At 57.2% G+C, this 24,584-nt stretch overlaps 1 protein-coding gene across 1 annotated transcript; it reads left to right on the forward strand.

Annotated features, from left to right (window-relative positions):
• Positions 1-14,136: 14,136 nt before the first annotated feature.
• Positions 14,137-22,952, forward strand: MATN1 (matrilin 1). The gene is made up of 9 exons (XM_004465718.4): positions 14,137-14,230; positions 15,234-15,580; positions 18,224-18,446; positions 19,466-19,591; positions 20,002-20,418; positions 21,016-21,168; positions 21,714-21,794; positions 22,442-22,523; positions 22,864-22,952. Exons 1-8 carry the CDS (start codon positions 14,137-14,139, stop codon positions 22,489-22,491), a joined length of 1,491 nt encoding a protein of 496 aa, XP_004465775.2. The 3' UTR covers positions 22,492-22,523; positions 22,864-22,952.
• Positions 22,953-24,584: the final 1,632 nt, after the last annotated feature.

Genomic DNA, 24,584 nt, shown 5'->3' on the forward strand with positions numbered 1-24,584 from the left:
GGGGCCTCCTGGAGCAGGTCTTACAGGCTGCGTCTGCAGGATGGGTAGGCGGCGGTCAGCAGTGTGGGAAAGAATGTTCCAGGCCGTGGGATCGGGATGGGCAAGGCCTCCGCAGAGGTGGGAGAGAGGAGCAGGGTAGGGCGCTCGTGCGGGCGGGAGGGCAGGGGGCTGGGAGGGGAGGCTGCAGCGTCTTCGGGACTTGGATCGTGAAGGACCTTCGCATGCTTTGGGGTTCTTTGGCTGCAACCCCACCCTGGCTAACACCAGCCAAGAGGAGCGTTTCTAGGAAGGAGATGGTTGCAAGTAACAGAAAGCTTAGTGAACCAAGTCTCTTCAAAAAAAAAGGGTAATCGTGATGGTTCGGTTAATGTGTCCGCTTGGCCAGCTAATGGTGCCTGGTTGTTTGGTCAAGCAAGCACTGGGCTGATTGTAATACAAGGGCGTCTCATGGACTTTAGCCACCAGTAAGTTGGCTGTGTCTGTGACTGATTGCATCTATAGTCAACTGAGGAGCTTGTCATCAGCAATGAGCTGAAGGCCTTAAAAGGATAAATGATTTCAGCATCGAGAGAAAGAATTCCCATCTCTGCTTCAGACAGCCAGCATCTCCTGGGGAACTCACCACGGACCGTCACTGGGCCCCTGGCTTGCAGCCTGCCCTGTGGAACTTGGACTTGTGCATCCCCACGGTCGCATGAGACAATTTTGTGAAATGTCATACCATTCACAGATCTCTCCTGTTGGTTCTGTTTCTCTAGAGAACCCTGGCGAGTGCGGCAGTCACGGTGTTGCTTGGCTCACATAAACGAGAAGTGCAGGGGTGGCTGGCTTCAGGCAGGGGTGGATCCAGGACTCAAATGCTGTCAGCTTTGCGTAGGGATGGCAGATTTCTGCGTGGATTTCATCTGTTCTTTATCAGATCCCTAAGCAGTTTTAAAGCCTGACTCTGAGGGAGATGGAAAGTGCTCTCACAACCCCTCCATTCACACGTGAGGGCACTAAGGCGCAGAGACGCCGGGTGACTTTCCTGGCCCTGTAAGTGCTCAGGGATTAAACCAGGTGCCTCTTCATCTACTGGAGGCTTTTGAGGGGATGGGGCCCCGGGCAGTGTGAGCACTCGGTTCTTTATATAAAGAGACCCCCCCCCAGGGCCTCCAGCAAATGTGGGCTGGGAGCAGAGGTCACGGGAAGGGGGATTGGCCCTGTCCTCACCAAGAGGGGCCCAGGGGACCGCGGACATGCTCTGTGCCTCCCCCGCCCCCTCCCCACACCCTCCGCTGGCCCAGGACCAAGGAAAAGAGGGAGCTGTATAGCAGGACTGTGCCCTGCGGCCAGGAGGGCCGGGAGGGGCTGCCTGGGAACAGGAAAGAGCGGGTTTGGGGAAGTCCGGGTGGCCCAGCCAAGCCGAGCAAGCGGGCCGTCAGCGGGCAGCCCTTGCCGCGGCCCTATCAATGCCCCGTTTGAGGCTCACACAGGGGCCCTTTGACAGGCCCCGGGACGGTTTGGCCCCACTGGGGGCGCCTGTTTGAGCAGATGCCCGGAAAGCGGGGGCTGCGTGGGGTGGGCAGGTGAGGGAGGGCAGGGCCGGGCAGGCTGCCTCTGAGCGGGGAAGGGGCGCTGGGAGAGCCAAGCAGGGTGGCCCAGTGGACAGCCTCCTGTTCAGGGCCGCGGTGGTGAGAGGAGCTGCGCCCGCGACGGAGCGGCCACTTCTGCAGGTCAACTCCGCACGTCCGCGCTGTCGGCAGGAGCCGTGCGACGATTAATCCTGAGGTCAGGGAGGGAGGCCCCTCTCGAAGTCACACACCGCTGGGGTGGCAGAGCTGCAAGACTCGCCTGGCCTGTCCCTCTGCCACCTTCCGGCCCTCTCCCCTAACCCCCCGCTGCCCACCGGCCTCATTCACCTCCCGTTCCAGGCTTCAGGCAGGGGTCTAGGGCAGGCCTGAGGGACAGCAGGCGGCTGCCCGGTGTTACAGCAGGTGGAGCTGAGGGACCTGGGGCCAGGAGGGGCCTGGCGCTGCGGTCCAGCCCTCGGGGCGCAGCCCTGTCCCGCTCGCGCCCTCCCTGGCAGGGGCCTCCTTCCCTCAGGCTGCTCCCCTGGCACGAGCAGGTGCTTGCCCTGCTGAGCTGAGCCTTTTGGTTCAGACGGGGGCTGCCCTCCAGTCTGAACTTCTGGCTTCCAGGGCTCTGAAGGGCACAACTGCTCCCTGTGCTCCACGGCGGCCTCGAGGGGGTGGGAGTGGGCCCCCACTCCGGGGCCTCTTACCCAGAACACCCCTCTGCCACCCTCCCTCCCCCACCTGCAGTTTCTCCAGGTTTTAGTTAAGTCACATGGATTTTGGACCTCTGGCAAGATCCTCCTTCATGCATATGTTCATTCCTTTATTCCAGAATGTTCCCAGAGGCCTACTCTGTGCCAGGCCCTGGCTCTGGGCTGCGGGGACCCCAGAGAAGTACAAAGCTCGGGCCGGTGCTTGCCCTCATCGGGGCCCAGTCTGACAAGAGGGAGAGATGGGGCATTTGCCACGTGGTGGGTGTGATCAGTGTTGAGAAGGGGGATGAGGTAGGGGGCCGTGGAGCCCAGGGGAGGACCCGATCCCCCACAGGGTCAGGGCAGACTTCCTGGAGGAGGAGACTTCTGCACTGCAGCGGGAGCTAGGTGAAGGGAGGGGGAGGGGTTCCAGGTGGCGTGGGGGCGTCCTTTGCAGGGGAATGGGGGTCTGCAGGAGTTTGGGTGGGCTCGGACGGGGCAGTGGTGTCTCCGTGTATGGACTTGAGAGTTAGGCTGCTGGGTTTTGAATCCCATTTCCACCTGTTACAGGCTGTGTGATCTTGGGCAAGCAGCCTCACTTCCGAATCTGTTTCCTCATCAGTAAAATGGGGTTAATACTCTCCATTTCATAGGATTGTTGAGAAGGAAAGGAGTTCAACAGGTAAAGTGCTTGGAATAATGTAGAAGTCAGGAGTGAGTTTAACTGTACGAAACAGAAAACCCAATGTTAGTGGCTTAGACAATTGGAGCTTAATTTCCTGTATAATGGGGAGTCTAGATATAGGCTGTTGTTGGTTTCATCGCAGTAGCTTAAGAAAATTAGGGCTGAGATCTCAAATGCCTCTTTGTCTTTTCCCTTGTGGTCTAAGACGGCTGCTCCAACTCCTGCCATCACATCACTCTTCAAGGCAGAAAGGCAAAATCCTCCCCAGAAAAGACATTCAGCAGAAGTCCACACACATCTCATTGGTCAGAACAAGTCACACGGCTGCCCCTAGTTGCAAGGGAGTTTTAAGAAAGTATTTTGCAAGGGAATTTGGAGCAACCCACCCAGCAATGTCTTCTATAAGCCTTGAACAGCACTTGGGTCAATGCCAGGGAACAGGCAGCTGGTGTGATTGGGTCCCTGAGGCTGCAGCTGACGATGCATTCAGAAAGAGAATGCATTCAAGGTGAGTCTTTGCACAGTTCCTGGGAAACCTTCATTCTAGGCTGGGGAGCTTGGGCTTGACCCTTCACTCCAGGCTGGGGGGCTTGGGCTTAAACCTGCAAGCCGTGGAGTGCCTGTGGGACAGTGAGCAGGTGGTGACAGGATTTTAGAACCTCAGTGAGCTCCTTGAAGGCAGGGCCTGAGGCATAAGCATTGTTATAACCGGGTCCTGAGGACAGGCCTGGCTCAATAGACAACGAGGAGAGTGAGTGTGCGGTCGCCTGAGAGAGCACCTTGGCTGCCTTGAGATGCAGAAGGGACTAGAAGGAGCAAAAGTGGGTGTGGGCAGCCCAGACACAGGGGAAGAGGTGCAGGGGAGAGACGGTGGGGCCCTGAGCTCAGGCAGCGGCCATGGGGCTGGGGAGATTCAAGGGTGTTTTTATTTTTTAATTTTTTTATTACATAATGGGTTTTAATTGGAACTAGTCCATTAACAGTTGCATAATATTAAAGGACATTCCATCTGAAGTATATCTCCTATGTGATACATACAGCAACCCCTACCAGACCTAGACTTGATCTCACCTTTGCCTTCCTCCTCCTCATATATCCCTTTTCATAACACCCTGGAAGCCCACTGAGCATTGGCTGCTATAACCTTGAGCACAGCCTGCCCCCTCACCCCGAATGCATCTTGTTTTGAGAAAAGAACACATAACAAAATGTTTTCCCAACACTTGCACACAAGCCCCTGGCACTTAGCCACCTTGGTTCCTCAATCACATATAACCTGCAAAACGGTTGCCCTCAGTGTAGAGATACTTAAACTTCTTACCATCTCACTTTCTGTTGCGAGGCAGCTACAACTCTCTGTAAGTTCCCCCTAATACTTTTGTGCTGATCACCCTGGTGTTCAATGTTTCTTTCTTTGAAATCACAACCAGCCCCATTATAGGGCCTTTTGGGCAGTCCCTGCTGGGTCTTCCCCTGTTTCTTCTTGTGGGTGAGTCCTACTGCTGGTTCACCAGGACACAACAATCTTCTAAGAGTCTTTTTCAGGAGTTTCATTCACAGAAGGAAAATTCATGATGGAAAAATCTGATGCAATGCTCTAGCAGTATTCATAGCTTCTGGTTCATGCTCATTTGACCATATTGGCTCATTTGGCCTACGTCAATTCACAGGTCACCAGAAATCACAGTCTTATGGTAATTCCAGAAAAATCAAAGAACATATCCACTTTTTCCAATTTTTACACAGCTGCAGTATTGGCTTTGGAGATTTCTGGGGTGATAGAATTGCAGAGTCTCAGAGCTAGTAGAAAACTCAGAGATCATCTAGTTCTAAATCTGTAAATGACATACGGGCAAACTAGATATACAGGGTGATGTGTAGTTCAACAGTGACAGTTACTGGAATATTCCATATATTCCACTCTCTCATTGGGGAGTCGGTTTCTGGAATTTTCTCACCCAGAAATAATCAGTGTTGACCCTTGGGTTCTGTTTGTTTTTAAATTTATTTGGTCCCGCAAAGTCCCCTACGTTTTAGCTTCACTCATCCCCTTGAAATAAGGAGGTCTGGAACGCTGATGTCAATTTTCTCTCAAGGGTGTTTTAACACCGATGTTCGCAGTGGCATTATTCACGATTGCCAAAAATCCGAAACAACCCAGGTGTCCATCAACCCATACGATGGGATATTACGCAGCTGTAAGAAGAAATGAGGTCGTAAAGCATGTGACAACATGGATGAACTTGGAGGACATTATGTTGAGTGAAGTCAGCCAGACACAAAAGGCCAAATACTGTATGGTTGTATCACTAGGAACGAAATATATTGTGTAACGTATGGTACGATTTAAAAAAATTATATGGGGAAGTGGACTTGGGTCAACTGATAGAGTGTCTGCCTACCACTACCACATGGGAGGTCTGCGGTTCAAACCCCGGGCCTCCTTGACCCGTGTGGAGCTGGGCCACGCGCAGTGCTGATGCACGCAAGGAGTGCTGCGCCACGCAGGGGTGTCCCCCGCGTAGGGGAGCCCCACGCGCAGGGAGTGCGCCCTGTAAGGAGAGCCGCCCAGCGTGAAAGAAAGTGCAGCCTGCCCAGGAGTGGTGCTGCACACATGGAGAGCTGACACAGCAAGATGACGCAGCAAAAAGAGACACAGATTCCTGGTGTCGCTGACAAAAATAGAAGCAGACACAGAAGAACACATAGCGAATGGACACACAGAGCAGACAACTGGGGCGGGGGGGGGGGGCAGAAATAAATAAAAATAAATCTTAAAAAAAAAATTATATGTATCCAATACAAAAAAATAAAAAGAACAGGTGTTTGGAAGGCGAGACCCTTAGGGCTTGGACATGGAAATGAGGGTCAAATCTGGTGGCCTGGCTTCGAGGACATCTGGGATGGTGGTGGCCACCTCTGAGCTGCGGAGTGGGGCGAGGGATGGAGGGGGGGTGCTGAGTTTCGGTGGTGTTGGATTTGAGAGGCGTCGGGGGACACAGGAGACGAGGTGCCCAGGAGGCAGCTACACTGCAGGTTTGGAGTTTAGGAGAGGGAGGTGGGAGGAAGGCTGAGGTGGGCATGCCCTCCAGCATGGGCCACCCAGGAGCCCAGAGGCGCTCCCTGCCAGCGGCCGTGATGCTGAGCCGTGGCCTGCCTGACATGCCCGCAGGGGGAGGCACGCGCCTCCTCGTCCTCTGCCAGCCTCTGGCGTCCGGCCTACCCGCCGCTCTAAGGGCCTGAGACCACGGCACCGTGTGTGATACCTCGCGCCACCGAGGCTGTGCCAGGAGGCGGGCAACCAGCTCCACCCCAGCAGCTGGGGTGGTGGGATTCGTGTACCCACTTGGCCAGGAGGAAACCTTGCCCTGTGGTTCTGGGCAAGTTGCTCTACGTTGCTGGGTCTCAGTGCCTGACTTTAGGAGAGACCAGAGCTTCCTGTCCAATCAGGCACCCTGGGGATGTCCGCAGTTGGACCTGGAATATTTCTAAGTGTCAAGAAAAGCTGTCCTCAGGCTAAAGGAAGTTGGGAAGGACACGCCCTGGGGCCCAGCTTGGGTCCCTGGGTGGCATCTGGCCCTCTGTGGTGGGTGGAAGGAGCAGCCGTTGTGGGTGTCTGGCCATAGGCCCCTGCCCGCTGCCCATCCAGTGGGCACTGGAGCCAGGGCTGGCACTGCAGCCTCTCTCCCGGGATTCCAGGAGGAAGCCTCCCTAATTAGCCTCCAAGAGCTCTTCCCCAGGCTGCGGACTCGGCAGCGAGAGCACCTGTGCAGGGCAGCCCCAGCCCCGTTCCTGTCTAAACAAACAGGGTGCCCTTGGGAAAAGGCTCTGCTGCCACCTGGGCGGCCCAGATGGCCAAACGGGAACCGTATCGTGGTGTGCACTGCCCCGCGGGCCAGGACTGCCAGCGCAGGCAGGGAATCAGCCTGGAGATGGGACCCTGTGTCCGACGGTGTCTGCAGCCCAGGGGCTCCGCCACCGCCCTGGTCACTCAGGACTCAGAATATCACGAGCAGCCTTGGCCTGGGCGGGGTCAAGTGGCTGAGGTTTTATACATCAATGAGCTGAATAATGATCCGAGAACATTGGGAAATGTCCAAGGTGCTCCGAAGCTCCGCAGGTGGGACAGTGGAGAGATGAAGGAAAACAGCAGGAGAGTAACCCGCAGCTCCCAGCCCTCTGCCCTGGGGATGTGGGGGTGGGGGAGGAACGTTGCCCACTTCCTGTGGCGGGTCCCCGTGAAGACGGTAAGCACAAGAGCCTTGGCGCTAGGGCCCCCTGGTCTATGCCAGTGGAAGCAGGGCAGGCCTCGCTCTGTCCTGAACCCCCACGAGGGCTTTTGCCCTGACCTGGCATTGCCGAAGGCACTGCCGAGGAAGGGCCTGGGGCGTGCTTCTCCAAGCGCCATGGGAGCTAAGCTGGGGGCCAGCATGGAGGCGGCCTTTCAGGATTTTAGTTAGTGCCTCCTGCTTCCCACACTGACCCTGAAGCAACTTTCTCCAAACTGAAAACTGCTGGATTTCCTTATCAGTCCTCTGCCCTTCTTACCCTCTCCCAAACTGTAGACCCATATAATTCCCCCCATGGGAGGCAGACTTTTAAGACAACCCGCAACGACTTAGGCCCTTGTGTAATTCTGTTTCCTTGAGAGCAGCTGGGACCTGAGAACCTGGTGGGACAGGCACTCCTGGGATTAGGTTTGGTTATACGGCACAGCTGCCTTTAAGAACAGATGATCGTCCTGGGTGAGACTGACCTAATCAGGCGAGCCCTTAAAAGGGACTGCACTCTTCCTGAGCAGGGGATTTCACATGGGAGAGACTTAAAGCAGGAAAGGGACTGGGGGGAGGGGGGCGTTGCATGGTAAGGAACTGTGGGCAACCTTTAGGAATTGGGAGCAGACTTTGATGGACAGCCAGCAAGGAAAACAGACCTTAGTCCTACAACCATAAGGAACTGAGTTCTGCCACCCACCATTTGAGCTTCTGAGCCCCAAAAAGGAACACAGTCCACCTGATCCTCTTTTTAGCCTTGTGAGACCCTGAGCAGAGAACCCAGCTCAGTCGTGCCTGGACTTCTGACCCACGGTAGCCAAGAGAGAATAATTTGAGTGGTTTTTAAGCTGCTAAATTTGTGGTGATTGTTATGTAGCAATAGGAAATGAATACATCACCCCTTCCCATGGTGGAGGAGGTTTTACTTTTCCCTCCTTAAACTTCTAATTGGCAGCAACTACACTGCTGAATGTCTGAAGTCTTGGTCGGAGAAGAACAAGAGGTTTGAAATGGGAGGATGAAACAGGAGATCAAACCACTGCTTGCACATTGTCAGGTGCTCTTCTCATGTCTACAGAGGTGCTGCTTTGAGGCTGAATGGAAAAGATCAGGGATTTTAGGCAGAGTGAAGAGAGGTTACGTACCTCGGAAGACAGGGAGAAGATATATTCTGTTCTCCCAGCTGGAAGATTATATTCAGTTCAGAGCTTAAATCTTTAAGAGGGAAAGAGTCATTAAATCCATTGGGATCAGGCACCAGGCTGGTAAGGGATGAAATCCATGTGTTACACAGGATGGCTGCAGGAGATGAGGATGCTTTCACTGGGGAAGAACCGACTCAGCGGGGCGTGACCATGACCTTCAGGTCATTGAACATGGCTCTACAGGGGTCTTGCTCACTTTCAGAGCTGCAGAGAGACGAGAGGGAATACTGTTGGGGGTAGCGGGCTCCCCATCTGGGCGCTGCTCCACCAGAGGCTGGACAACAGCTTTTCAGAGACAGGGTGAGAATGAATGCTCATACGGGAGGTTGGAGGAGCTCGATGGTTTAGCTACCTCAGAACCACCTGGAGAGCTTTGAAATATCGATTTGCTGGGTTTGGAATGGAGCCTGGAAATCTGAATCTTTCTTTTCAAAATGCTTAACCAAACTTTCTGGAAAGTTTGGGGCTACCAGAAGGAAGTACAGAACAGGATATGGTGCCTATGCATCTAGCTGAAGAGTCCACTGCGAGCCCCAGGCCCCAGGGCCCTCTTCATCACTTCCCAGCTTTGCCTTCCGCCTGTCCCACCTGTCCAGGGCCAGTTCTCGGGCCGCTCCTCCTCAGGAGTCCCAGTCGTGTCCTTGGCCTGGCTTGGCATCCCACGCAGAGTTGAGAAAACCTGTCTTGGTTTGAGTTCCTCCCAAAGCAGGTCCTGAGGCAAGGGCTTGATGCAGAGTAGTTTACTGGGGGGTGATTCCAGGAAACTCGAGCCAGAGGGAGGGGAGGTGGGGAGGAAGCCAATTAAAAATGCATTTGATTAGCAGGTCATGCTATGGGCAACTGGGGCTCACTCCTTTGGGGGATCCTCTGGGGACTGTGAGGGCACATCTCAGAACTGGAGAGTGGGCCGGGAGCTGGGCACTTGCCCACAGCGCTCACCCCCACTGGCCGGGGAGGTCACATCCCAGGCTGCCTGGCTTGCTGTGAGGAAACTGGCTGCAGGTAAAAGCAAAGGTGGGCGGCAGGGCCGTGGGCGGGGCCTTGGTGGTGTCTGCTATGATTCCGGTCCTAACTGGCAGGTCTTTCCCCCGAAGGCTCAAGTCCTGATCCACAACTGCCCCAGGACTGTGGGCTGACCCTCTGGCTCCAGAAGGCATTCAACATGGTACAGTCTGTACCTCTAACAGCTTCTCCAGGAGTGTCTGATGGGGCCCAGGCTTGGCTCCACGGGTCTAGATGAACTTTGGGCTGTTTCTGCCTTTCTCCCAAAAGAAAATGAGTTGCCATTTTTTCAGCACTAACTGCTAATGAGCCAGGGCAAAGGGTGGGCTCTCTGCCTTGGAGGCCTTCCCAGCCTCCAGAGGGTGAGAGTCACGGAAACCATAAGTAAAATCCAACGTGAAACCTGCTGCCACTGAGGAAAGACAACTTGCTATGAGGAGACTGAGGAGGGCGTGACTCGTTCTGTGGCGTGGGACCAGGGAGGCTGGCCCTCGAGGGGGCGCTGACAGGTTGAGCAGGAGTCTGCCTGTCAGATAAAGGGGAGAAGGGCAGGCAGGAGGAAGGGAAAGCAGACGCAAGCGCAGAGGGGAGAAGTGTGATGGGACTCGAGTGTGTGTGTGTGAGGGGTCGGGGCTGGCAGTGGATGGGCTCTGAGACGTCAGGAAACAGACTGTGAAGGGCCTCAAGTACCCCAGCTAAGTTTGAACTCCGCTGTGGCGGTGATGTAGGGCCAGGGGAAGCTCTCCCCTTGGGAGAGTGGCCGAGACTGCAGCTGCTCATTCGTACCCACGCGCTACCTCTGATGGCGACGTAGAGTCGCTTATGTGCACTTCTTATTTGAGGCAGGTAAGAGTGGGTGTGCCTTCCCCACACTGGCTCTCTCTCTCGCCCACATGGCTGGAAAGGAAGGACTTGGAGATGTCAAGATGGAGGCAGCTTAGAAGACCTGGGCAGGAGAGAGAAATAAACCCTGGTGTTAAGCCATTGTGATTTGGAGGCTTATTTGTTATTGCAACTCGGCCTACCCTATCCTGACTATCCCTAGAAGGCTGGTAAAACCAATAAACCATGGGGGAAGCAGGCCTACCCCATGCAGGTGTTTTAGGTTCATTACCTACACTCTCACAGCCGCTCTATGACACTGGCACTCAGATCCCAACTTTACAGACATGAAAGAGAGGAGCAGAGAAGGGAAGGGGTTATTCAAGGCCGCTGCAGCTGGCCCATGACAGAACGGAGAATCAAACCCAGCTCTGTGTGACTCAAAGGCCCTCCACTTCTCAAGGTTCCTTCAAGTCTGGCATGCATGCCCCTGGCTGAACACAGGCTAATTTTTGGTGACAACACAGATGAAAAAATTAAATTTAATCAATTAAATAAATTGGTGAATTTATTTGAATGTGTAGTGGAAGTAAATATGTAAACTGCACATCAAACCGGCGATTTCATGGCTATTACAGGGTAGACGTTAAGGAAAAAAGTGAGTTGGTTCAAAGTTTGTTAAAGAGAAAGATTAAGTAAATATTAGTAAAGGTATATGTGGATCCAGCAAAACCATGATGATGGCAGATGAAGGACAGAGGCAGGGATAACTGTCTTGCCCCATGATCATCTCTTTATAGGACAGTGAGGCAATCAAATTTACTATTTAGGAAAGAACTGAGCTTGAGCACTGGACAAGGAGTCCAGTGGACTTTCCACGGAACCAGTCTGCCCAGGGAACTCTCACTTTCTCCCAAACACACTCTCTTGGATAAAACGCTGAAGGTTTTAAGTTTCTGGAAACGTGAGGCCTGTGAACTCGGGGAGGGGTGTCGGCGGGAGCCCCTCCAGCCGCCTGTTTGGCTTGAGCTGCCTAGAAGGCCCCTCAGCACATATTTTTCTTTGGCCAATACCAGACACTGTTCCAGATTTTGAGCCCTGGGGCAAATGCTTCACATTTCAAAAACACAAATATTTATTTTCTTTCCTTAATGTATATGCTGAACTTCCAGGTCTCCTCCCCCCAGCCTCTGCCCTGCTATGGAATGTGGGAGTTGCTTTTTTGGGGCTCCTTCTCTGTCCCTGAAAACTTACCTGTAGCATTTTTCTGCACCGCTGCTAAAGAGGAGAGAACTGACCCAGAGAAGGCGCCTGTGTTCCTCCGAGGAGGCCACAGAACTGGCATTCAGAGCCGGAGCTGAAAGGGCTGTTTCACGGGTGCTGCCGCCAGCCCAAGACAGCCCTGAACCCCGAGCTCCAGATTCAGCCACTGCTGGGGAGGGGGCGGTGACTCCAGCTCCCGTTTTCCTCATCTACCCTCAGCAGGGCCATGGGGAGAGCACTGGGCCTCTCTCACCGTCAGTCACCACCGCGGACCCCAGTCGGAGCCTTTGTTAGGGATTAGAACCGGCTTGAACTTAGTTGCTTCATTTAGTTTATTTCTTCATTCATTCACCAGATACCGTGTGTCTGGCATGACACTGGCTCCCGGGCGCTCCATGCCTGACACAGGCCAGAAGCTCTGCTCAGGGAGCTGGCATTCTGCTGAGCCAGCAGGTAGCACATTTAGGACCCAATTTGGGAAAGGGTCAGTGCCGTGATCACCACGCCCTGCTATGTCTCTGCAGGAGACAATTACACTTAAAAGATGTAGAAACAAGAGACATCTGCAGCCTCCACTGAATTTTGAAACTGGGAGGGACAAGAATTGTGAACAAATGAAACTTAAATGAGAAAAATCAAAGGAAAATGCTTCTGATCGGCCTGTTGTCCAAAAATTGTGCGGAGTGGGGAATGAGGCTTGCATCCAGACTGGCCTCTGTCTCTTGGCTGGCTGGTGCCAACCTGGGGGACCCGTGTGAGAAGGGATCCTATGTGAGCCTGGGGGGCTGGGCACCCGGACAGGCAGAGACTAAGGGATGGAGAGAGGGGCAGGGAGGCAGGTGTGTCTAGCAGACTGGCACGGAGCAGACAGAGCTGGTGTTGGCAAGTCATGTTGGGCAAGTCAATCAACCTCTCTGAGTCTCAGTTTCCTCATCTGACAAATGGGCTAAAAAGCTCTGATCTACCAGCCTCACAGGTTTATTGGGAGAGTGAAGGAGATAAAGTGACAGAGTGAAGGACCATGCCATGTCGGTGTAGGAGGGATGGCTGTCATTGTTACTGCTGAAGGCTGTGAGAGCTGCGGGTTGGGCCTGCTGGACCCAGCAACCACTTACTCAAAAAAAAGTCTCTCTACATTTCCTTTTATTGAAGAGACAGTTGACACAGAGTGAAAAGCACAGATCTTAAGCATGGTTTCTGCCTCCTGGAAAGATGGCAACCCTTTGGCTCCACTTCTGCATCGCCTCCTCCCATTGCCCCAGTAGGGCAGATAGGCCAGAGCTGCTGTTCCCACTGCAGGATGACAAGCTGAGGCTCAGAGAGGTTTAGGCACCTGCTCCAGGCCACGCAGCTGGCCAGAAGCAGAGGTGGATTCAAACCTGGGTCTCTCAGGTGACCAAGCCCACATGCTACCCCCTCGAGTCTTGGGCCAGATGCAGGGACCCCAGCTGGTTATGCTCCTTTATTCACACACCTTTATCACCACCTCCTCCATGCAGCAATAAAGGTGTGGGATGAGGCTGGGAGGCAGAGGTGAGTCAGTAAAATATTCACGGCTCATGGGGAAGACAGACAATCACGGAAGCCCAGGAAGGGGTGCCAACCTGGGGGGGGTGAGGTAGGTGTGGGCATGAGGGAGTCACCCCCACGAAGCTACAACTGAGCAGGTAGGGTGGTCGAGGGCTTGGAGCCCTGCCCTGTGACAGCACTTCTTAGCTGTGTGACCTTAGGCCAAGTTATTTCACCTCTCTGTTCTTCAATTCTCATGTGGGAAATGGAGGTAGCAACAGCACCTGCCTCCCAGGGTTGTCATGAGGATGAAGTGGTGCTCCTTGCATCGACCCTAGGAGTAGGCACTGCTCTCATCCTGACTTTCCAGATGAGGAATCTGGGGCACAGAGAGGTGAAGTAACTTGCCCATGGTCACGCAGGTAGTAGACAGCAGAGCCCAACCACCTTCTCTTCTGTCTTGCCTGTACTAAGAGCTAATACACAGGCTGGCTCCAACGACTGTCTCGAAGAGACTTAGCAGGAGGAGAGGGCATTCTGAGAAGACGGCCCTGCATGTGCAAAGGCCCAGAGGCCCCTTGAAGAGAACTCCAAGAATCTGGGTGCAGTTGGTGAGCAGGGTGCAGGTGGAGAGGCAGGGGGCAGTGAGGCCGGAGAAGGGAAGGTGTGCCTCACGGGGAATATGGGGTTGGAATCACAGGTGGGGGAAGGATTTGGGTGTGGGATGGTGCAGCGCAGAGTTTGACTGGAGCCCTTTGGACCCGGCATCCCTGGGCTTGGGGTGGCAGCTTTGGGCTGACAAAGGCTCCAGAAGTCCTGCCCCCCTCCCCAAGACTTCCCGAATTCCAGGTGCAGCTCGGATTGCTTCTGCAGGCAAAGGAGCCCTTGTGGCTGGAGGGGCCTCTTGAGCCCAGGCCAGGCCGTTCCCTCCCTCTGCCAGCACACACACCTCCATTCAGCGTGAGCTCCACCCCTCGGGGGGCTGGGGGCCAGGGATGGCGGCCCCCACGTCAGCGGGGGGCGGGGGGGGGGCGCCTGGTCTGGAGGCTGGGCGGGCAGCGAGTTGATAAGCCCGGGCCCCCACCGGCCCCCACCACTGTGCCTGCTGTTGCCAGCACTACCAGAGCCATGAGGGTCCTCCCTGGAGCCAGCCTTGTGCTCGGCGGCCTGCTGCTGCTGCTCCAGGCTCCAGGCACCCTGGGCCTGGCCTCCCAGCTCCGAGGTGAGGGGACCCGTGTGAGATGGGGGATCCTGTGTGAGTCTGGGGGGCTGGGCACCCGGAGGGGCAGAGACTAAGGGATGGAGAGAGGGGCAGGGAGGCAGGCGTGTCTAGCAGGCTGGCGTGGAGCAGACAGAGCCGGTGACTTTGATGAAGGCGAGGGCAGGGATGACCTGCAGGCCCAGGCCCGGGTTGGCACCAGGCAGGAAATGTTCTCCCCACTGGGCAGACGAGAAACCGAGGCTGTCCAGGGCTGCATCTGCACCCGGGCCCGCCTCACTCCATCTCTGCAATTCCAGCACTGGGTGCCGCCTCTGGGGGTGCTGGAGAGACCCTGATATGGGGGTGGGTCTATGGCCCACCTGGCCAGGCCACCTGGGTGCCCCTGGGAATACCTGCTCCTCTTCCCTGCCCACGGAAACCAGCCTACAGGCTCGACGGGCGTGAGGGCAGCTGGGTCCACCCTGGGATTCCAACGCCAGTTCTGTTGGCTTTGAGGAGCAGATGAAAGAGGCCACGATGGCAGGCGCAGCTCTGGCCTGCGAGGCCAAGCCCACCACTGCAGGGTGCACCCTCCTGCTCGGCTGGGGCACCAGGCAAGGGCTATCCTTGGCAGCAGCCAGCAGGCCTGGGCTGTGGGGGGTAAAGGCCGGCGTCTCCTCCGTTGTCTCCGGCCACCCGTCGGGCACCAGGCCCCGTGCTGGCACCTCACGGGCATCTTTGCCCATCCTCACCAGGATGCACCTCCTCGTCCAGGTGAGGAAGCCGAGCCTCAGCGAGGCCAAGGGACTTGCCAAAGCCAAGACTGGAGCCTCTGGCTTTCCCAGCAGGCTGAGCGGTGGGACCTCAGACAAGGTGCTGGCCTGAGTGTCCCCCCACCACGAAGAGGACCGGCCGCCTGGCCAGCCCCGTCGGCACCGCCTGGGGCCACACTCCAGCTCCTGTGCCTCGGGGGTCTTCAGGCCCGGCCCCCTGACCTCCGCCCTTCCTCCCTGCCTCCCCCCAGGGAACCTCTGCAGGACCCGGCCCACGGACTTGGTGTTTGTGGTGGACAGCTCGCGCAGCGTGCGGCCCGTGGAGTTTGAGAAGGTGAAGGTGTTCCTGTCCCAGGTCATCGAGTCGCTGGACGTGGGGCCCAACGCCACCCGCGTGGGCGTGGTCAACTACGCCAGCGCCGTGAAGCAGGAGTTCCCGCTGCGCGCCCACGGCTCCAAGGCCGCGCTGCTGCAGGCCGTGCGCCGCCTCCAGCCGCTCTCCACGGGCACCATGACCGGCCTGGCCATCCAGTTTGCCATCACTAAGGCCTTCAGCGACGCCGAGGGCGGCCGCTCCAGGTCCCCCCCCATCAGCAAGGTACATGCCCCCCAGACTGCGGGCTCTCGCTGCCCAGAGGCTTCTGCCGGGCTGAAGAGCTTGGCCTGCAGGTGCCCCTCTGGGGCGTCTGTTTTACAGTTGGGGAAACTGAGGGTCAACTAGGGGAGGTCATGTGGAAGAGGACACCAGCCGTGAGTGACAGAGCTGGGATTCAAACCCACCTTTGCCCCCCCCTGCAGCCCCCGGGAGCTCACAACAGGCCAGCACTTGCTCATTTCTGCTTGGTCTTGGCTCCCAGCCACTCTGAGCTCTTTGAAGACAGAAGCACGATGAGTCGGACCTTTAGGAGATGGTCAAGGGTGCGGACACCGCACCAGCCTGTGATCAGACCCTCGTCCCACCATGCTCGTCGTACCACCCTGGGACGTTACTTCATCCCACTGTGCCTCAGTTTCCTCATCTGCAAAATAGGGGTAACAGTAACACCTTCTTGAGGTGCTGTTATGAGCACGAAATGAGTTAATATGCACAGAGTGCTCAGAGCAGTGCCTGGCACCATGAAGTGTTTGCTAATTTTTAATTTAAAAATCTGAGGAGGGCAGGGGCTCAGATGAGTGCAGCCACATCTTCCAACCCGCACAGTCAGTGAGTGCTCTGGGTCGGGGGCTGAGCGTTTTGCAGAATTTGCGCACATGGTGTGCTTCTTCAGGACACTCAGCCCAGCCACACCAGGTGCCCCTCTCCCAGGGTGCCCCCCACAGGCTCCTGCACGTCCTCATCACAGCTCCTGCTGGCTCATGGTGTCACCCTGTGCCTGCCCAGGACCCCAGACCAGGGAGCTCCTCTTTCTTGGCCTCCTCTGAAGCCCCACTGTCTAGCACAGTGCTTGGTACACACCAGTGCAAAACGAATGCAAGTCTGCTCGGGGCAGGGGGTATCACCACTTTACAGAAGAAACTGAGGCACGGGGAGCTTAGGCAACCTGCCCAGCTCCTAAGGGGAAGAAGGTGGCACAGAGACAGTAGCCTGTAATCCCAGCCATGATCACCCCTCAAAAGAAAGGGCCTCTCAGCCGCTTGCTGATTGTTTTGTGGGGCCACAGAAAAGCCTCACGGGGTTGAGGCGGTGGGGAGGATGTGGTGGCCCTGAGGCCATCCTAATGCAGAGAGGTGGTGACACTGTAGCGGCCACATCTCCAGAGTCAGACACGTCACCCCAGATCGGGCCAAGCCCCGGGGTGGGCAGTGGGGAGGGAGAACTCCATCAGGGTCATCAGCCGTTATGCGTTCAGCCTAGAATTCACCTGTGGGAGGATCCGACGAGGCGCACTGAAAGCCTGAAAGCCGGGGTGGGGGAGTCGTGGGGACTCGAGACAACGGCCTCAGGGAAAGGCGGCAGCACATGGCAGAGGGTCACAGCCAGACGTCCCCCAGGAGCCGGCGCCTCTGGAGGGAGGAGGCCGTGCAGGCGTCCTTCCCAGGGGCCCAGGGGGGTGGGACTAACAATTGCCGCTGCCACGTCCCGGCCCCTCTCACTGCCACCCCTTTTGGCACAGGAGGACCCCGAGGCTCAGGAATGTGGTGGGGAGCTCGGGGAGCCGGGCTTCTAGTCCAGGACTGTCTTCACCACTGAGCCCCAAGACAGGGTCGGGCAGGTGGACCAGGAGTGGGGACCCGGGAGTCAGAAGCAGATCCAGGTCAGAAGTAGGAAGTGGCAGCGGGGGATGGAAACTGGATCCTAGGCAGGGCCAGAGAGTGAGGGCTCCCGCTTCAGAGCTACCCCAGGCAGGGGTCGCGGTGGGCGAGGCTCCGCCCCAGGGTGTCCTCTCTCCCTCTTCCCAGAGGGCAGAGCAGGGAGGTCTGTGGGAAGCGAGCCGACGGACTCTCCTGTCTGGAAGGGGCGTGGAGGGAGCCCGGGGCCGCCGCGTCCTTCCTTTCGCTGGCGACCTGCGTGGCGGCGCTGGGCCGCAGGCTCTACCCCACGACCGCCCCTTTCCAGGGCGCGGAGTCGGAGACCCCCCACCGGCGGCAGCAGCCCACGTTCCTTAGGCTCGGCCGCCCTCTGGTGGCCAAAGCCCAGAACTGCACGGCGCTGGGCACCGTAGGGAGTAAGGCAGCCTCGAACCCCGAGAAAGTCTGCACCCGCCGCTGAGAAGCAGGGAGCCGCGAGCCGCAGCAGGGGGCACCGGCCGGGCTGCTTTCCCCCAGACACATCGCCCCGCAGCCCTGGGTCCCCAGCGACCGCCAGTCTGAGGGTGGAGACACACACCAGCGTTCAGGGCCCCAATCTGAGGGAGGGAGACATGGTCCTGCCTCAGAGGCCCCTCCAATGTGAGAGGAAAGAGGCATCTGAGCTCAGGGGTCCCCATTCTGCGGGGCTGACGTGGTCTGCCCTAAGGCTGTCACAGCTCTGCTAGTCAGTCGCCCTAGTCAGACGGGGAACACCTCAGGCCTGTCTTTTTACTTTTATGTTTTCAGGAGGTACCGGGGATCGAACCCCAACCACCTGAGCCCCATCCGCTCGCCAGGCCTGTCTCCTTAGGGAGAGGAAAGCTGTCTTTCCTCTTCAGTTAGCCAGGTTTCTCTGTCAGCAGTCCCCCCGGGCTTGCTGGAGGGCCACGGGGCCCCAGCCCAGCGCGGGGCGGGCGGGCCCGGTCCTCACACGCGTCCCCCCGGGCCGCAGGTGGCCATCGTGGTGACGGACGGGAGGCCGCAGGACAGCGTGCGGGACGTGTCTGCGCGGGCCCGGGCCAGCGGCGTCGAGCTGTTTGCCATCGGCGTGGGCCGCGTGGACAAGGCCACGCTGAGGCAGATCGCCAGCGAGCCTCAGGACGAGCATGTCGACTACGTGGAGAGCTACAGCGTCATTGAGAAGCTGTCCAGAAAGTTCCAGGAGGCGCTCTGCGGTGCGCGGACCGGGCGGGGCCAGGGCCGGGGCGGGGCCAGGGCCGGGGCGGGGCCGGGGGCCGGGGCGGGGCCGGGGCGGGGCGGGCGGGGCCGGGGCGGGGTGGGCGGGGCTCAGACCAGGCCAGGGCAGAGCGTCAGCGTCGGGGGCGGGGCCTGGGCGAAGCTGCGGCAGGTACTGGGCGGGGACAGGAATGGCCAGCACCAGGGGCGGGGCCAGAGCTGGGGGCAGAAACTGTGAGGATTAGGGGCAAAGCTGGGATGGAAGTCGGATCGGATTGGGGTAGGGGACGTAGGTTATGGGACACGGGAAGAGGCAATGCTAAGAGGGGCCCAGGGAGGGATCACGGAAGGACCGGAAACCGGCAAGGGGAGCACCGAGAAAACTTAGGTGTGTCTGGGGGGAGGGGGAAGGGCAATGTGGTTGCGGATCAAAGCCTTCTGCCATGCAGGAGGGTCTGGCCTGCCAGGGCAATGGGCTGGGGAAAGGTAAGAGTCCTTCACAGGCGGGGCTGGGCCGGGGTTAAGTCTTTTGGGATGTGACCAGTCAGAAGGGGCGGGGCCAGGGCAAGGACTTTTCTCCATCTGAATAACAGGTATAAAAAGGGTGTGCACCTTGTGAGACTGCGGAGACAATGTTTGCTATAACACTTGACCCATGGTATTTACCAGGTATTTATTGAGAATCTACTAGGTGCTGTGTTCATTGCAGCGTGCACTGTTGTAGACATGGAATACAACGAGGTACAAAATAGATAAGAAAGCACTGTCCTTGTTGCCCTTATCTTTTGAGTGGGAAGTTTTATTTTATAGTGAGCATTATCATTCTCTGATCCTGGTTCAGTGACTCTGGCCCTGAGCTAGGAGACTGGGGCCTAAGAACCCCACCCCCATCCCAGTTGAGGGCCTCAGTTTCCCTGAGTGTGCAGGGGCCTGGTGTCCACAGTCAGCGAGGGACGTCCTGGCTGGGACGTCCACTGCCCGTGATTCTGAGATTCTGAGTCCCCCCTGTCCCCCACAGTGGTGTCAGACCTGTGTGCCACAGGGGACCACGACTGTGAGCAGGTGTGCATCAGCTCCCCCGGCTCCTACACCTGCGCCTGCCGCGAGGGCTTCACCCTGAACGGTGACGGCAGGACCTGCAATGGTCAGTGGGCTGACACAGGCAAGCCTCGGGGAGGGTGGGGGCCCAGCTCAGCCCCCCTGTTGTTTGCCCCTGGACCAGTTTTCAAGGCGATAGATGCCTTCTAGCATTTGGTGTCTGCAGAAAGTTCTCTCCTGACGACTGTCCCGCTTTTTATCACAACGGGTGATGAGTGCAGTGTGGCGGAAGGTGTCACATAGTCTTGGGTTCAAATCATGCCTCCATCCAATTCTGAGCTGTGGGTTTAAATAGCTTTTGGAGTTTCAGTTTCCAACACTGTACAATGGGGACAATAACACTGGCTTTGCTGAGGGAGTTTTGAGGACAAAACGGGGCCATCCCTGTAAATTGCCCGGCAGAGGGCTCCGTGTGGGCTGGTCAGCCTCATCCCCTCACCTTCCCACCCTCCCCAGTCTGCAGCGGCAGTGGTGGCAGCTTGGCCACCGACCTGGTCTTCCTCATCGATGGATCCAAGAGTGTGCGGCCGGAAAACTTTGAGCTGGTGAAGAAGTTCATCAACCAGATCGTGGACACGCTGGACGTGTCGGACAAGCTGGCCCAGGTGGGGCTGGTGCAGTACTCGAGCTCCGTGCGCCAGGAGTTCCCGCTGGGCCGCTTCCACACCAAGAAGGACATCAAAGCAGCCGTGCAGAACATGTCCTATATGGAGAAGGGGACCATGACCGGGGCTGCCCTCAAGTACCTCGTCGACAACTCCTTCACTGCCTCCAGCGGGGCGAGGCCCGGTGCCCAGAAGGTGGGCATTGTCTTCACAGATGGCCGGAGCCAGGACTACATTAACGACGCTGCCAAGAAGGCCAAGGACCTGGGTAGGTGCTGGCGGCCTGGGCCTGCATGCCACGGCGGCGGGTGCTGCATCCTGTGCAGCTGGCCCTTATCTATCTTGGTGTCTATTTTGATTCATGCCCTGAACCCAGGTGAATTAGAAAGGGAAGGGATTGGTTAGTCTAACTCTCTCTTGTATGGCTGACAAAACTGAGGACCCCCAAAAGCAAGTGGTTTATTTTGATGATCTTTTTATAGGTGGGGCTTGGAACTATTCTGATTAAATATTTCTTCCCAAAACACACAGCCACTGCTGGAAGGCAGCCCTACTTTGGGACAACCCTGAACTTCAAGTTCACCACCTATTAAATGAATACAATAATAACCACCAACTGGATGGTTGTGAGGGTTAGATGACATGGCAAAGGTCCCAGGAGAGCGCCTGACATATGGTAGAACCTCAGTAAATGCTGATTTACTTGGTGTCTCTGTCCCAGGCATGGTGCTTGCAATTCCAGCAGCTGCCACCAGGAGGTGTGTGGCATTGGCTGCCTGGGCCAACCACCAGGAATTTCCCTGGAGCTGCAGCCAAGGCTGCCCACCCCTGTGGCTAGCGGGGCTGGTCTTGTTCCTCCTGGCAGGCTTTAAGATGTTCGCCGTGGGGGTGGGCAACGCTGTGGAGGATGAGCTGAGGGAAATTGCCTCGGAGCCCGTGGCGGAGCACTCCTTCTACTCGGCCGACTTCAAGACCATCAACCAGATCGGCAAGAAATTGCAGAAGAAGATCTGTGTGGGTGAGTGAAGCCAGGGTTGGCACAAGGGAGGGGCAGTTGGGGCTGTGGGGGGGTGCGGGGGCTTCCTGGGACCGGGTATGGGAAAGGCAGGGGCGAGGAATGCACCCCGGGTGAGCAGGGCCAGGAGGGGTGGGCCGGCACGGCTGTTAACTCCCAGCGCTCACTATGGGGTTGGTGCTGTTCCAGCTGTTCCCAGTAGCACCTCAGTCAGTCCTCCTTGGGGGCGACCATTAATCTCCCCACTTGATAAACCGGAAGGGCAAGGCCAGAGGGGCGGGACGCCTGCTAGTAATGGAGGGAGCTGGGATTCGAACCCCGCTGCTGCCCCTGCTCTTCCCAGGTGCCGTCGCTAGCTGGTTCCCAGCGGTGAAGAGCACAGACTTGAGAGCTTGACTCGCTGGGCTGCTTCACTACCGGTTTCTGTGTCTGTCTCTAGAATGCTCTAGGTCTCTCTCTGCCTCCCCAGCCTCTGCCCCAGGGCCCTGGGCAGTGCCCCCCCCCACTCGCCATCTCCTTTCTCTTTCCTTGCCTCTCATCCCCCCCAGAGGAAGACCCCTGCGCCTGCGAGTCCATTGTGAAATTCCAGACTGAAGTGGAGGGGCTGCTGCAGGCCCTGACCCGGAAGCATATCCTTCCCCAGAGCTGCTGCGGGGGAGGGCGTAGGAGGGCAGGGCACCGTGGGGCCCTCTCCAGCCCGGGGTGGGGGTGGGCTCCCCTTGCCTGCCCGCTGCTGAAGGAGAGCTGGCATCTGGCAGGGCACGCTGACACCAGCTTTGGTTTTGACCTTGTCAAAAGCAGAGGCTCCTGGAGAGTAAAAAAAGAAACCAAGGCAAAAGTCAGGCTCTGGGGACTGGATGCACACAGAGTCCTGAACATGATCTCGAGAACATGGTGTCCTGTGGACTGTCGTTTCTCAGGCTCACAGTGACACGCTGAGCACCAAGCCCCACTCCAAGGTGCAGCTGAGGCCCCAAACAGCGTCCCTGCTCTGTCGGGACCAGGTGGGTCCCCAGCAGGGCTAAATCTGCAGCTGAGCACAGCCGGCACGCAGCGCTCCATGGGCCTGGCTGTTCCTTGGGAAGGCACCGTTCTGAGGCCAGTGGGTGGGCGAGTTTTAACAGAAGGGAGAAGACGTGCTATAGGGCAGCCCTGAAGGTGGGGGAGTGCGGTGAGAGAAGGCCCTGGCGGAGGGGCTGTCTGGAGGAACCAGGATGTGGGGCTCCTGAGGGCAGCACGTCCACCCTGCCGGCTGTGGCCTTAACTCGGAGTCCACTGGAAGCAGTGAGCAAGCGGCTGGCTCTCCTGGAGAACAGAATCGTCTAAGGCCGCCGTGGCGTCTCCACCCTCCCTCCCCGGTGCGCCCCCGAGAGCCCCGGTGTCTCTACACCCCAAGTTTAGCCCAGCTTTGCTGTTTTAGTGAGGGGCTTAGGAGGGGCAGGGTCCTGGACAGGCAGCCGGCCTCCTGGCCTCCGCCAGCCTGGCCCTGTGGGCAGCCCTTGGAGGGGGCAGGGGGGGGCGGGAGAGGTGTCGGGAGTGCCTGAGGGGCGTGTGTGCCTGAGGGCGGGCATGGGTCTGGGAGTGGGAACCCCGTGTGCTGTTGAGAACGCAGGGCAGAGTGTGAGAGGGACTGCCTTTGAGTTTTTTTTCCCATCAGAAGCTTAATATATTTCTGTGTTTTTGTTTGTTTTTTTTTAGTTAATCCTCTCTTGACTCCAACTGCTGTGAATCTCTTTTCTGATTTCTCGATTCCTTTTTGAAAAGCAATTAAATGTAATTTAACTAAAGCACTGAATGGGGCTAGAGGGAGCGTGGTTATTTGGGGCCAGGAGAAAGGCCCGAGATGGCAATGGATGATGGGGGTGGTGGTGGTGTTGGCAAAAGAGGTGGTAGCAGTCCCCAAAACAGCGCACCTTGGTCCTGCCTTTTCAGTTACAAATTCCTTTTCATCGTCTAATTTCATGTTCCCAGTGACCCTTCCCAGCACCCCATTTCGCAGACGGGCAAGCGGAGCATCCGAATGAAGAAATAACTTGCATGGATCAGTTGGAGGGACAGGACTTGAGCCCAGGACTGCAGGACCTCAAAGACAAAAAAGGCATCTGAGAAGGAGGGAAATGGCACTGATAGGCCTCGTTCATTCACATTCAATCATTCGTTCATTCATTCATTCATTCTACCAATCCATTCAGAGCGTACATGCCATTCCAGGCAGTGGGGAATCAGTGGCATACGAGACAGATGTAGTTCCTGCCCCTAAGGGATTTAGAATTGATCAGGGCACCCATGTCACCCTCACCCAACTAGAGAAGACGGGAGTGGGCGCAGATTGTACCAGGGGCTTGCACCTTCTCTTGGCAACAGGGAGCCTGGGGTGGGTGAATGTGGGTGCTGGAAGAGTCCCAGCCTGAGCCTGGGCTGCCCCAGGTGCCCCCCCCACCCCTCCGGGCCCTGCTTTCTGTGGATTCCTTATGCTTCAGCAGCTTTGCCCCTCTCTGACACACCTGCAGCCCCCTCGCTAGGGAGTGCACAGGGTACGGACCCCTGACCCCACACTCTCCTCCCCACTGCCTGCCTCTCCCAGTGCCCCCTGGAATATCCATCCTTCAGATTGGGAGCCTCGGTGATATTCTGAACCCATTCTTGTTCAATGGAGCATTTTTAGTGTTACTGCTAAATTTACACATGAGAACATGTAAAGCCATTTTTTTTTTTTACAAGCTCAGACCATCCTGAAAATTCTTCCTTAGAGGTGGTTCAAGCAGGCAGAATAACATCACCAACAATAACTCAAGAGCCACAACCGCACAACAGGACAACCACAAACAAACACACAAGAGCCCCTTAACACTTACACAACCCTCTCCCCCCGTAACCTGACACACTCCGTATACCTTTCACGGAGCCCTTTCCTGTGCCAGGTCTGGGCGAGGGGCTTCTGTGGGCTCCTTGGCACAGCCCCGTGTGGTTGACTGCTCAGCCACACTGCCTTCTGGAGCCGTCCTCCCTGCTTCCTGGCCTCAGTGGATTGGGCCACGGGCCGATACCTGACCCACACTGGGCCGGTCGGCCTGGCCCCAATTCCCTGTCCTGGGAATTTGGACGTGGGAACCCTAGTTACCTGGCTGGTGGTGCTGGAGCTGGGAGGTTGCCACCTTCTTCAAGGTGTGCCCCAAGGCAGAGACTGGAGGCCGCCATGCTGGGGAGAGGGCAAGTCAGCACTGGCCTGGGCTGCTGGGCGCTTTCCAGCTCAAGGGTGTTTCAGTTATCTACTGCTGTGTAACAAACTGCCCCCAAACAGTGGCTTGCAACACCCACCTAGTGCTGTCGTGGCTGTGTGGGTTGACTGGGAGTTGGCTGGTTCTTCTGGCTGGCTTACGACATGGCTCGGTGGGGCCGGCTGGAAGGTTGTGCCCCCA

This window comes from Dasypus novemcinctus, chromosome 9 (genome assembly GCF_030445035.2).
Source record: "Dasypus novemcinctus isolate mDasNov1 chromosome 9, mDasNov1.1.hap2, whole genome shotgun sequence".
Classification (NCBI taxonomy): domain Eukaryota; kingdom Metazoa; phylum Chordata; class Mammalia; order Cingulata; family Dasypodidae; genus Dasypus; species Dasypus novemcinctus.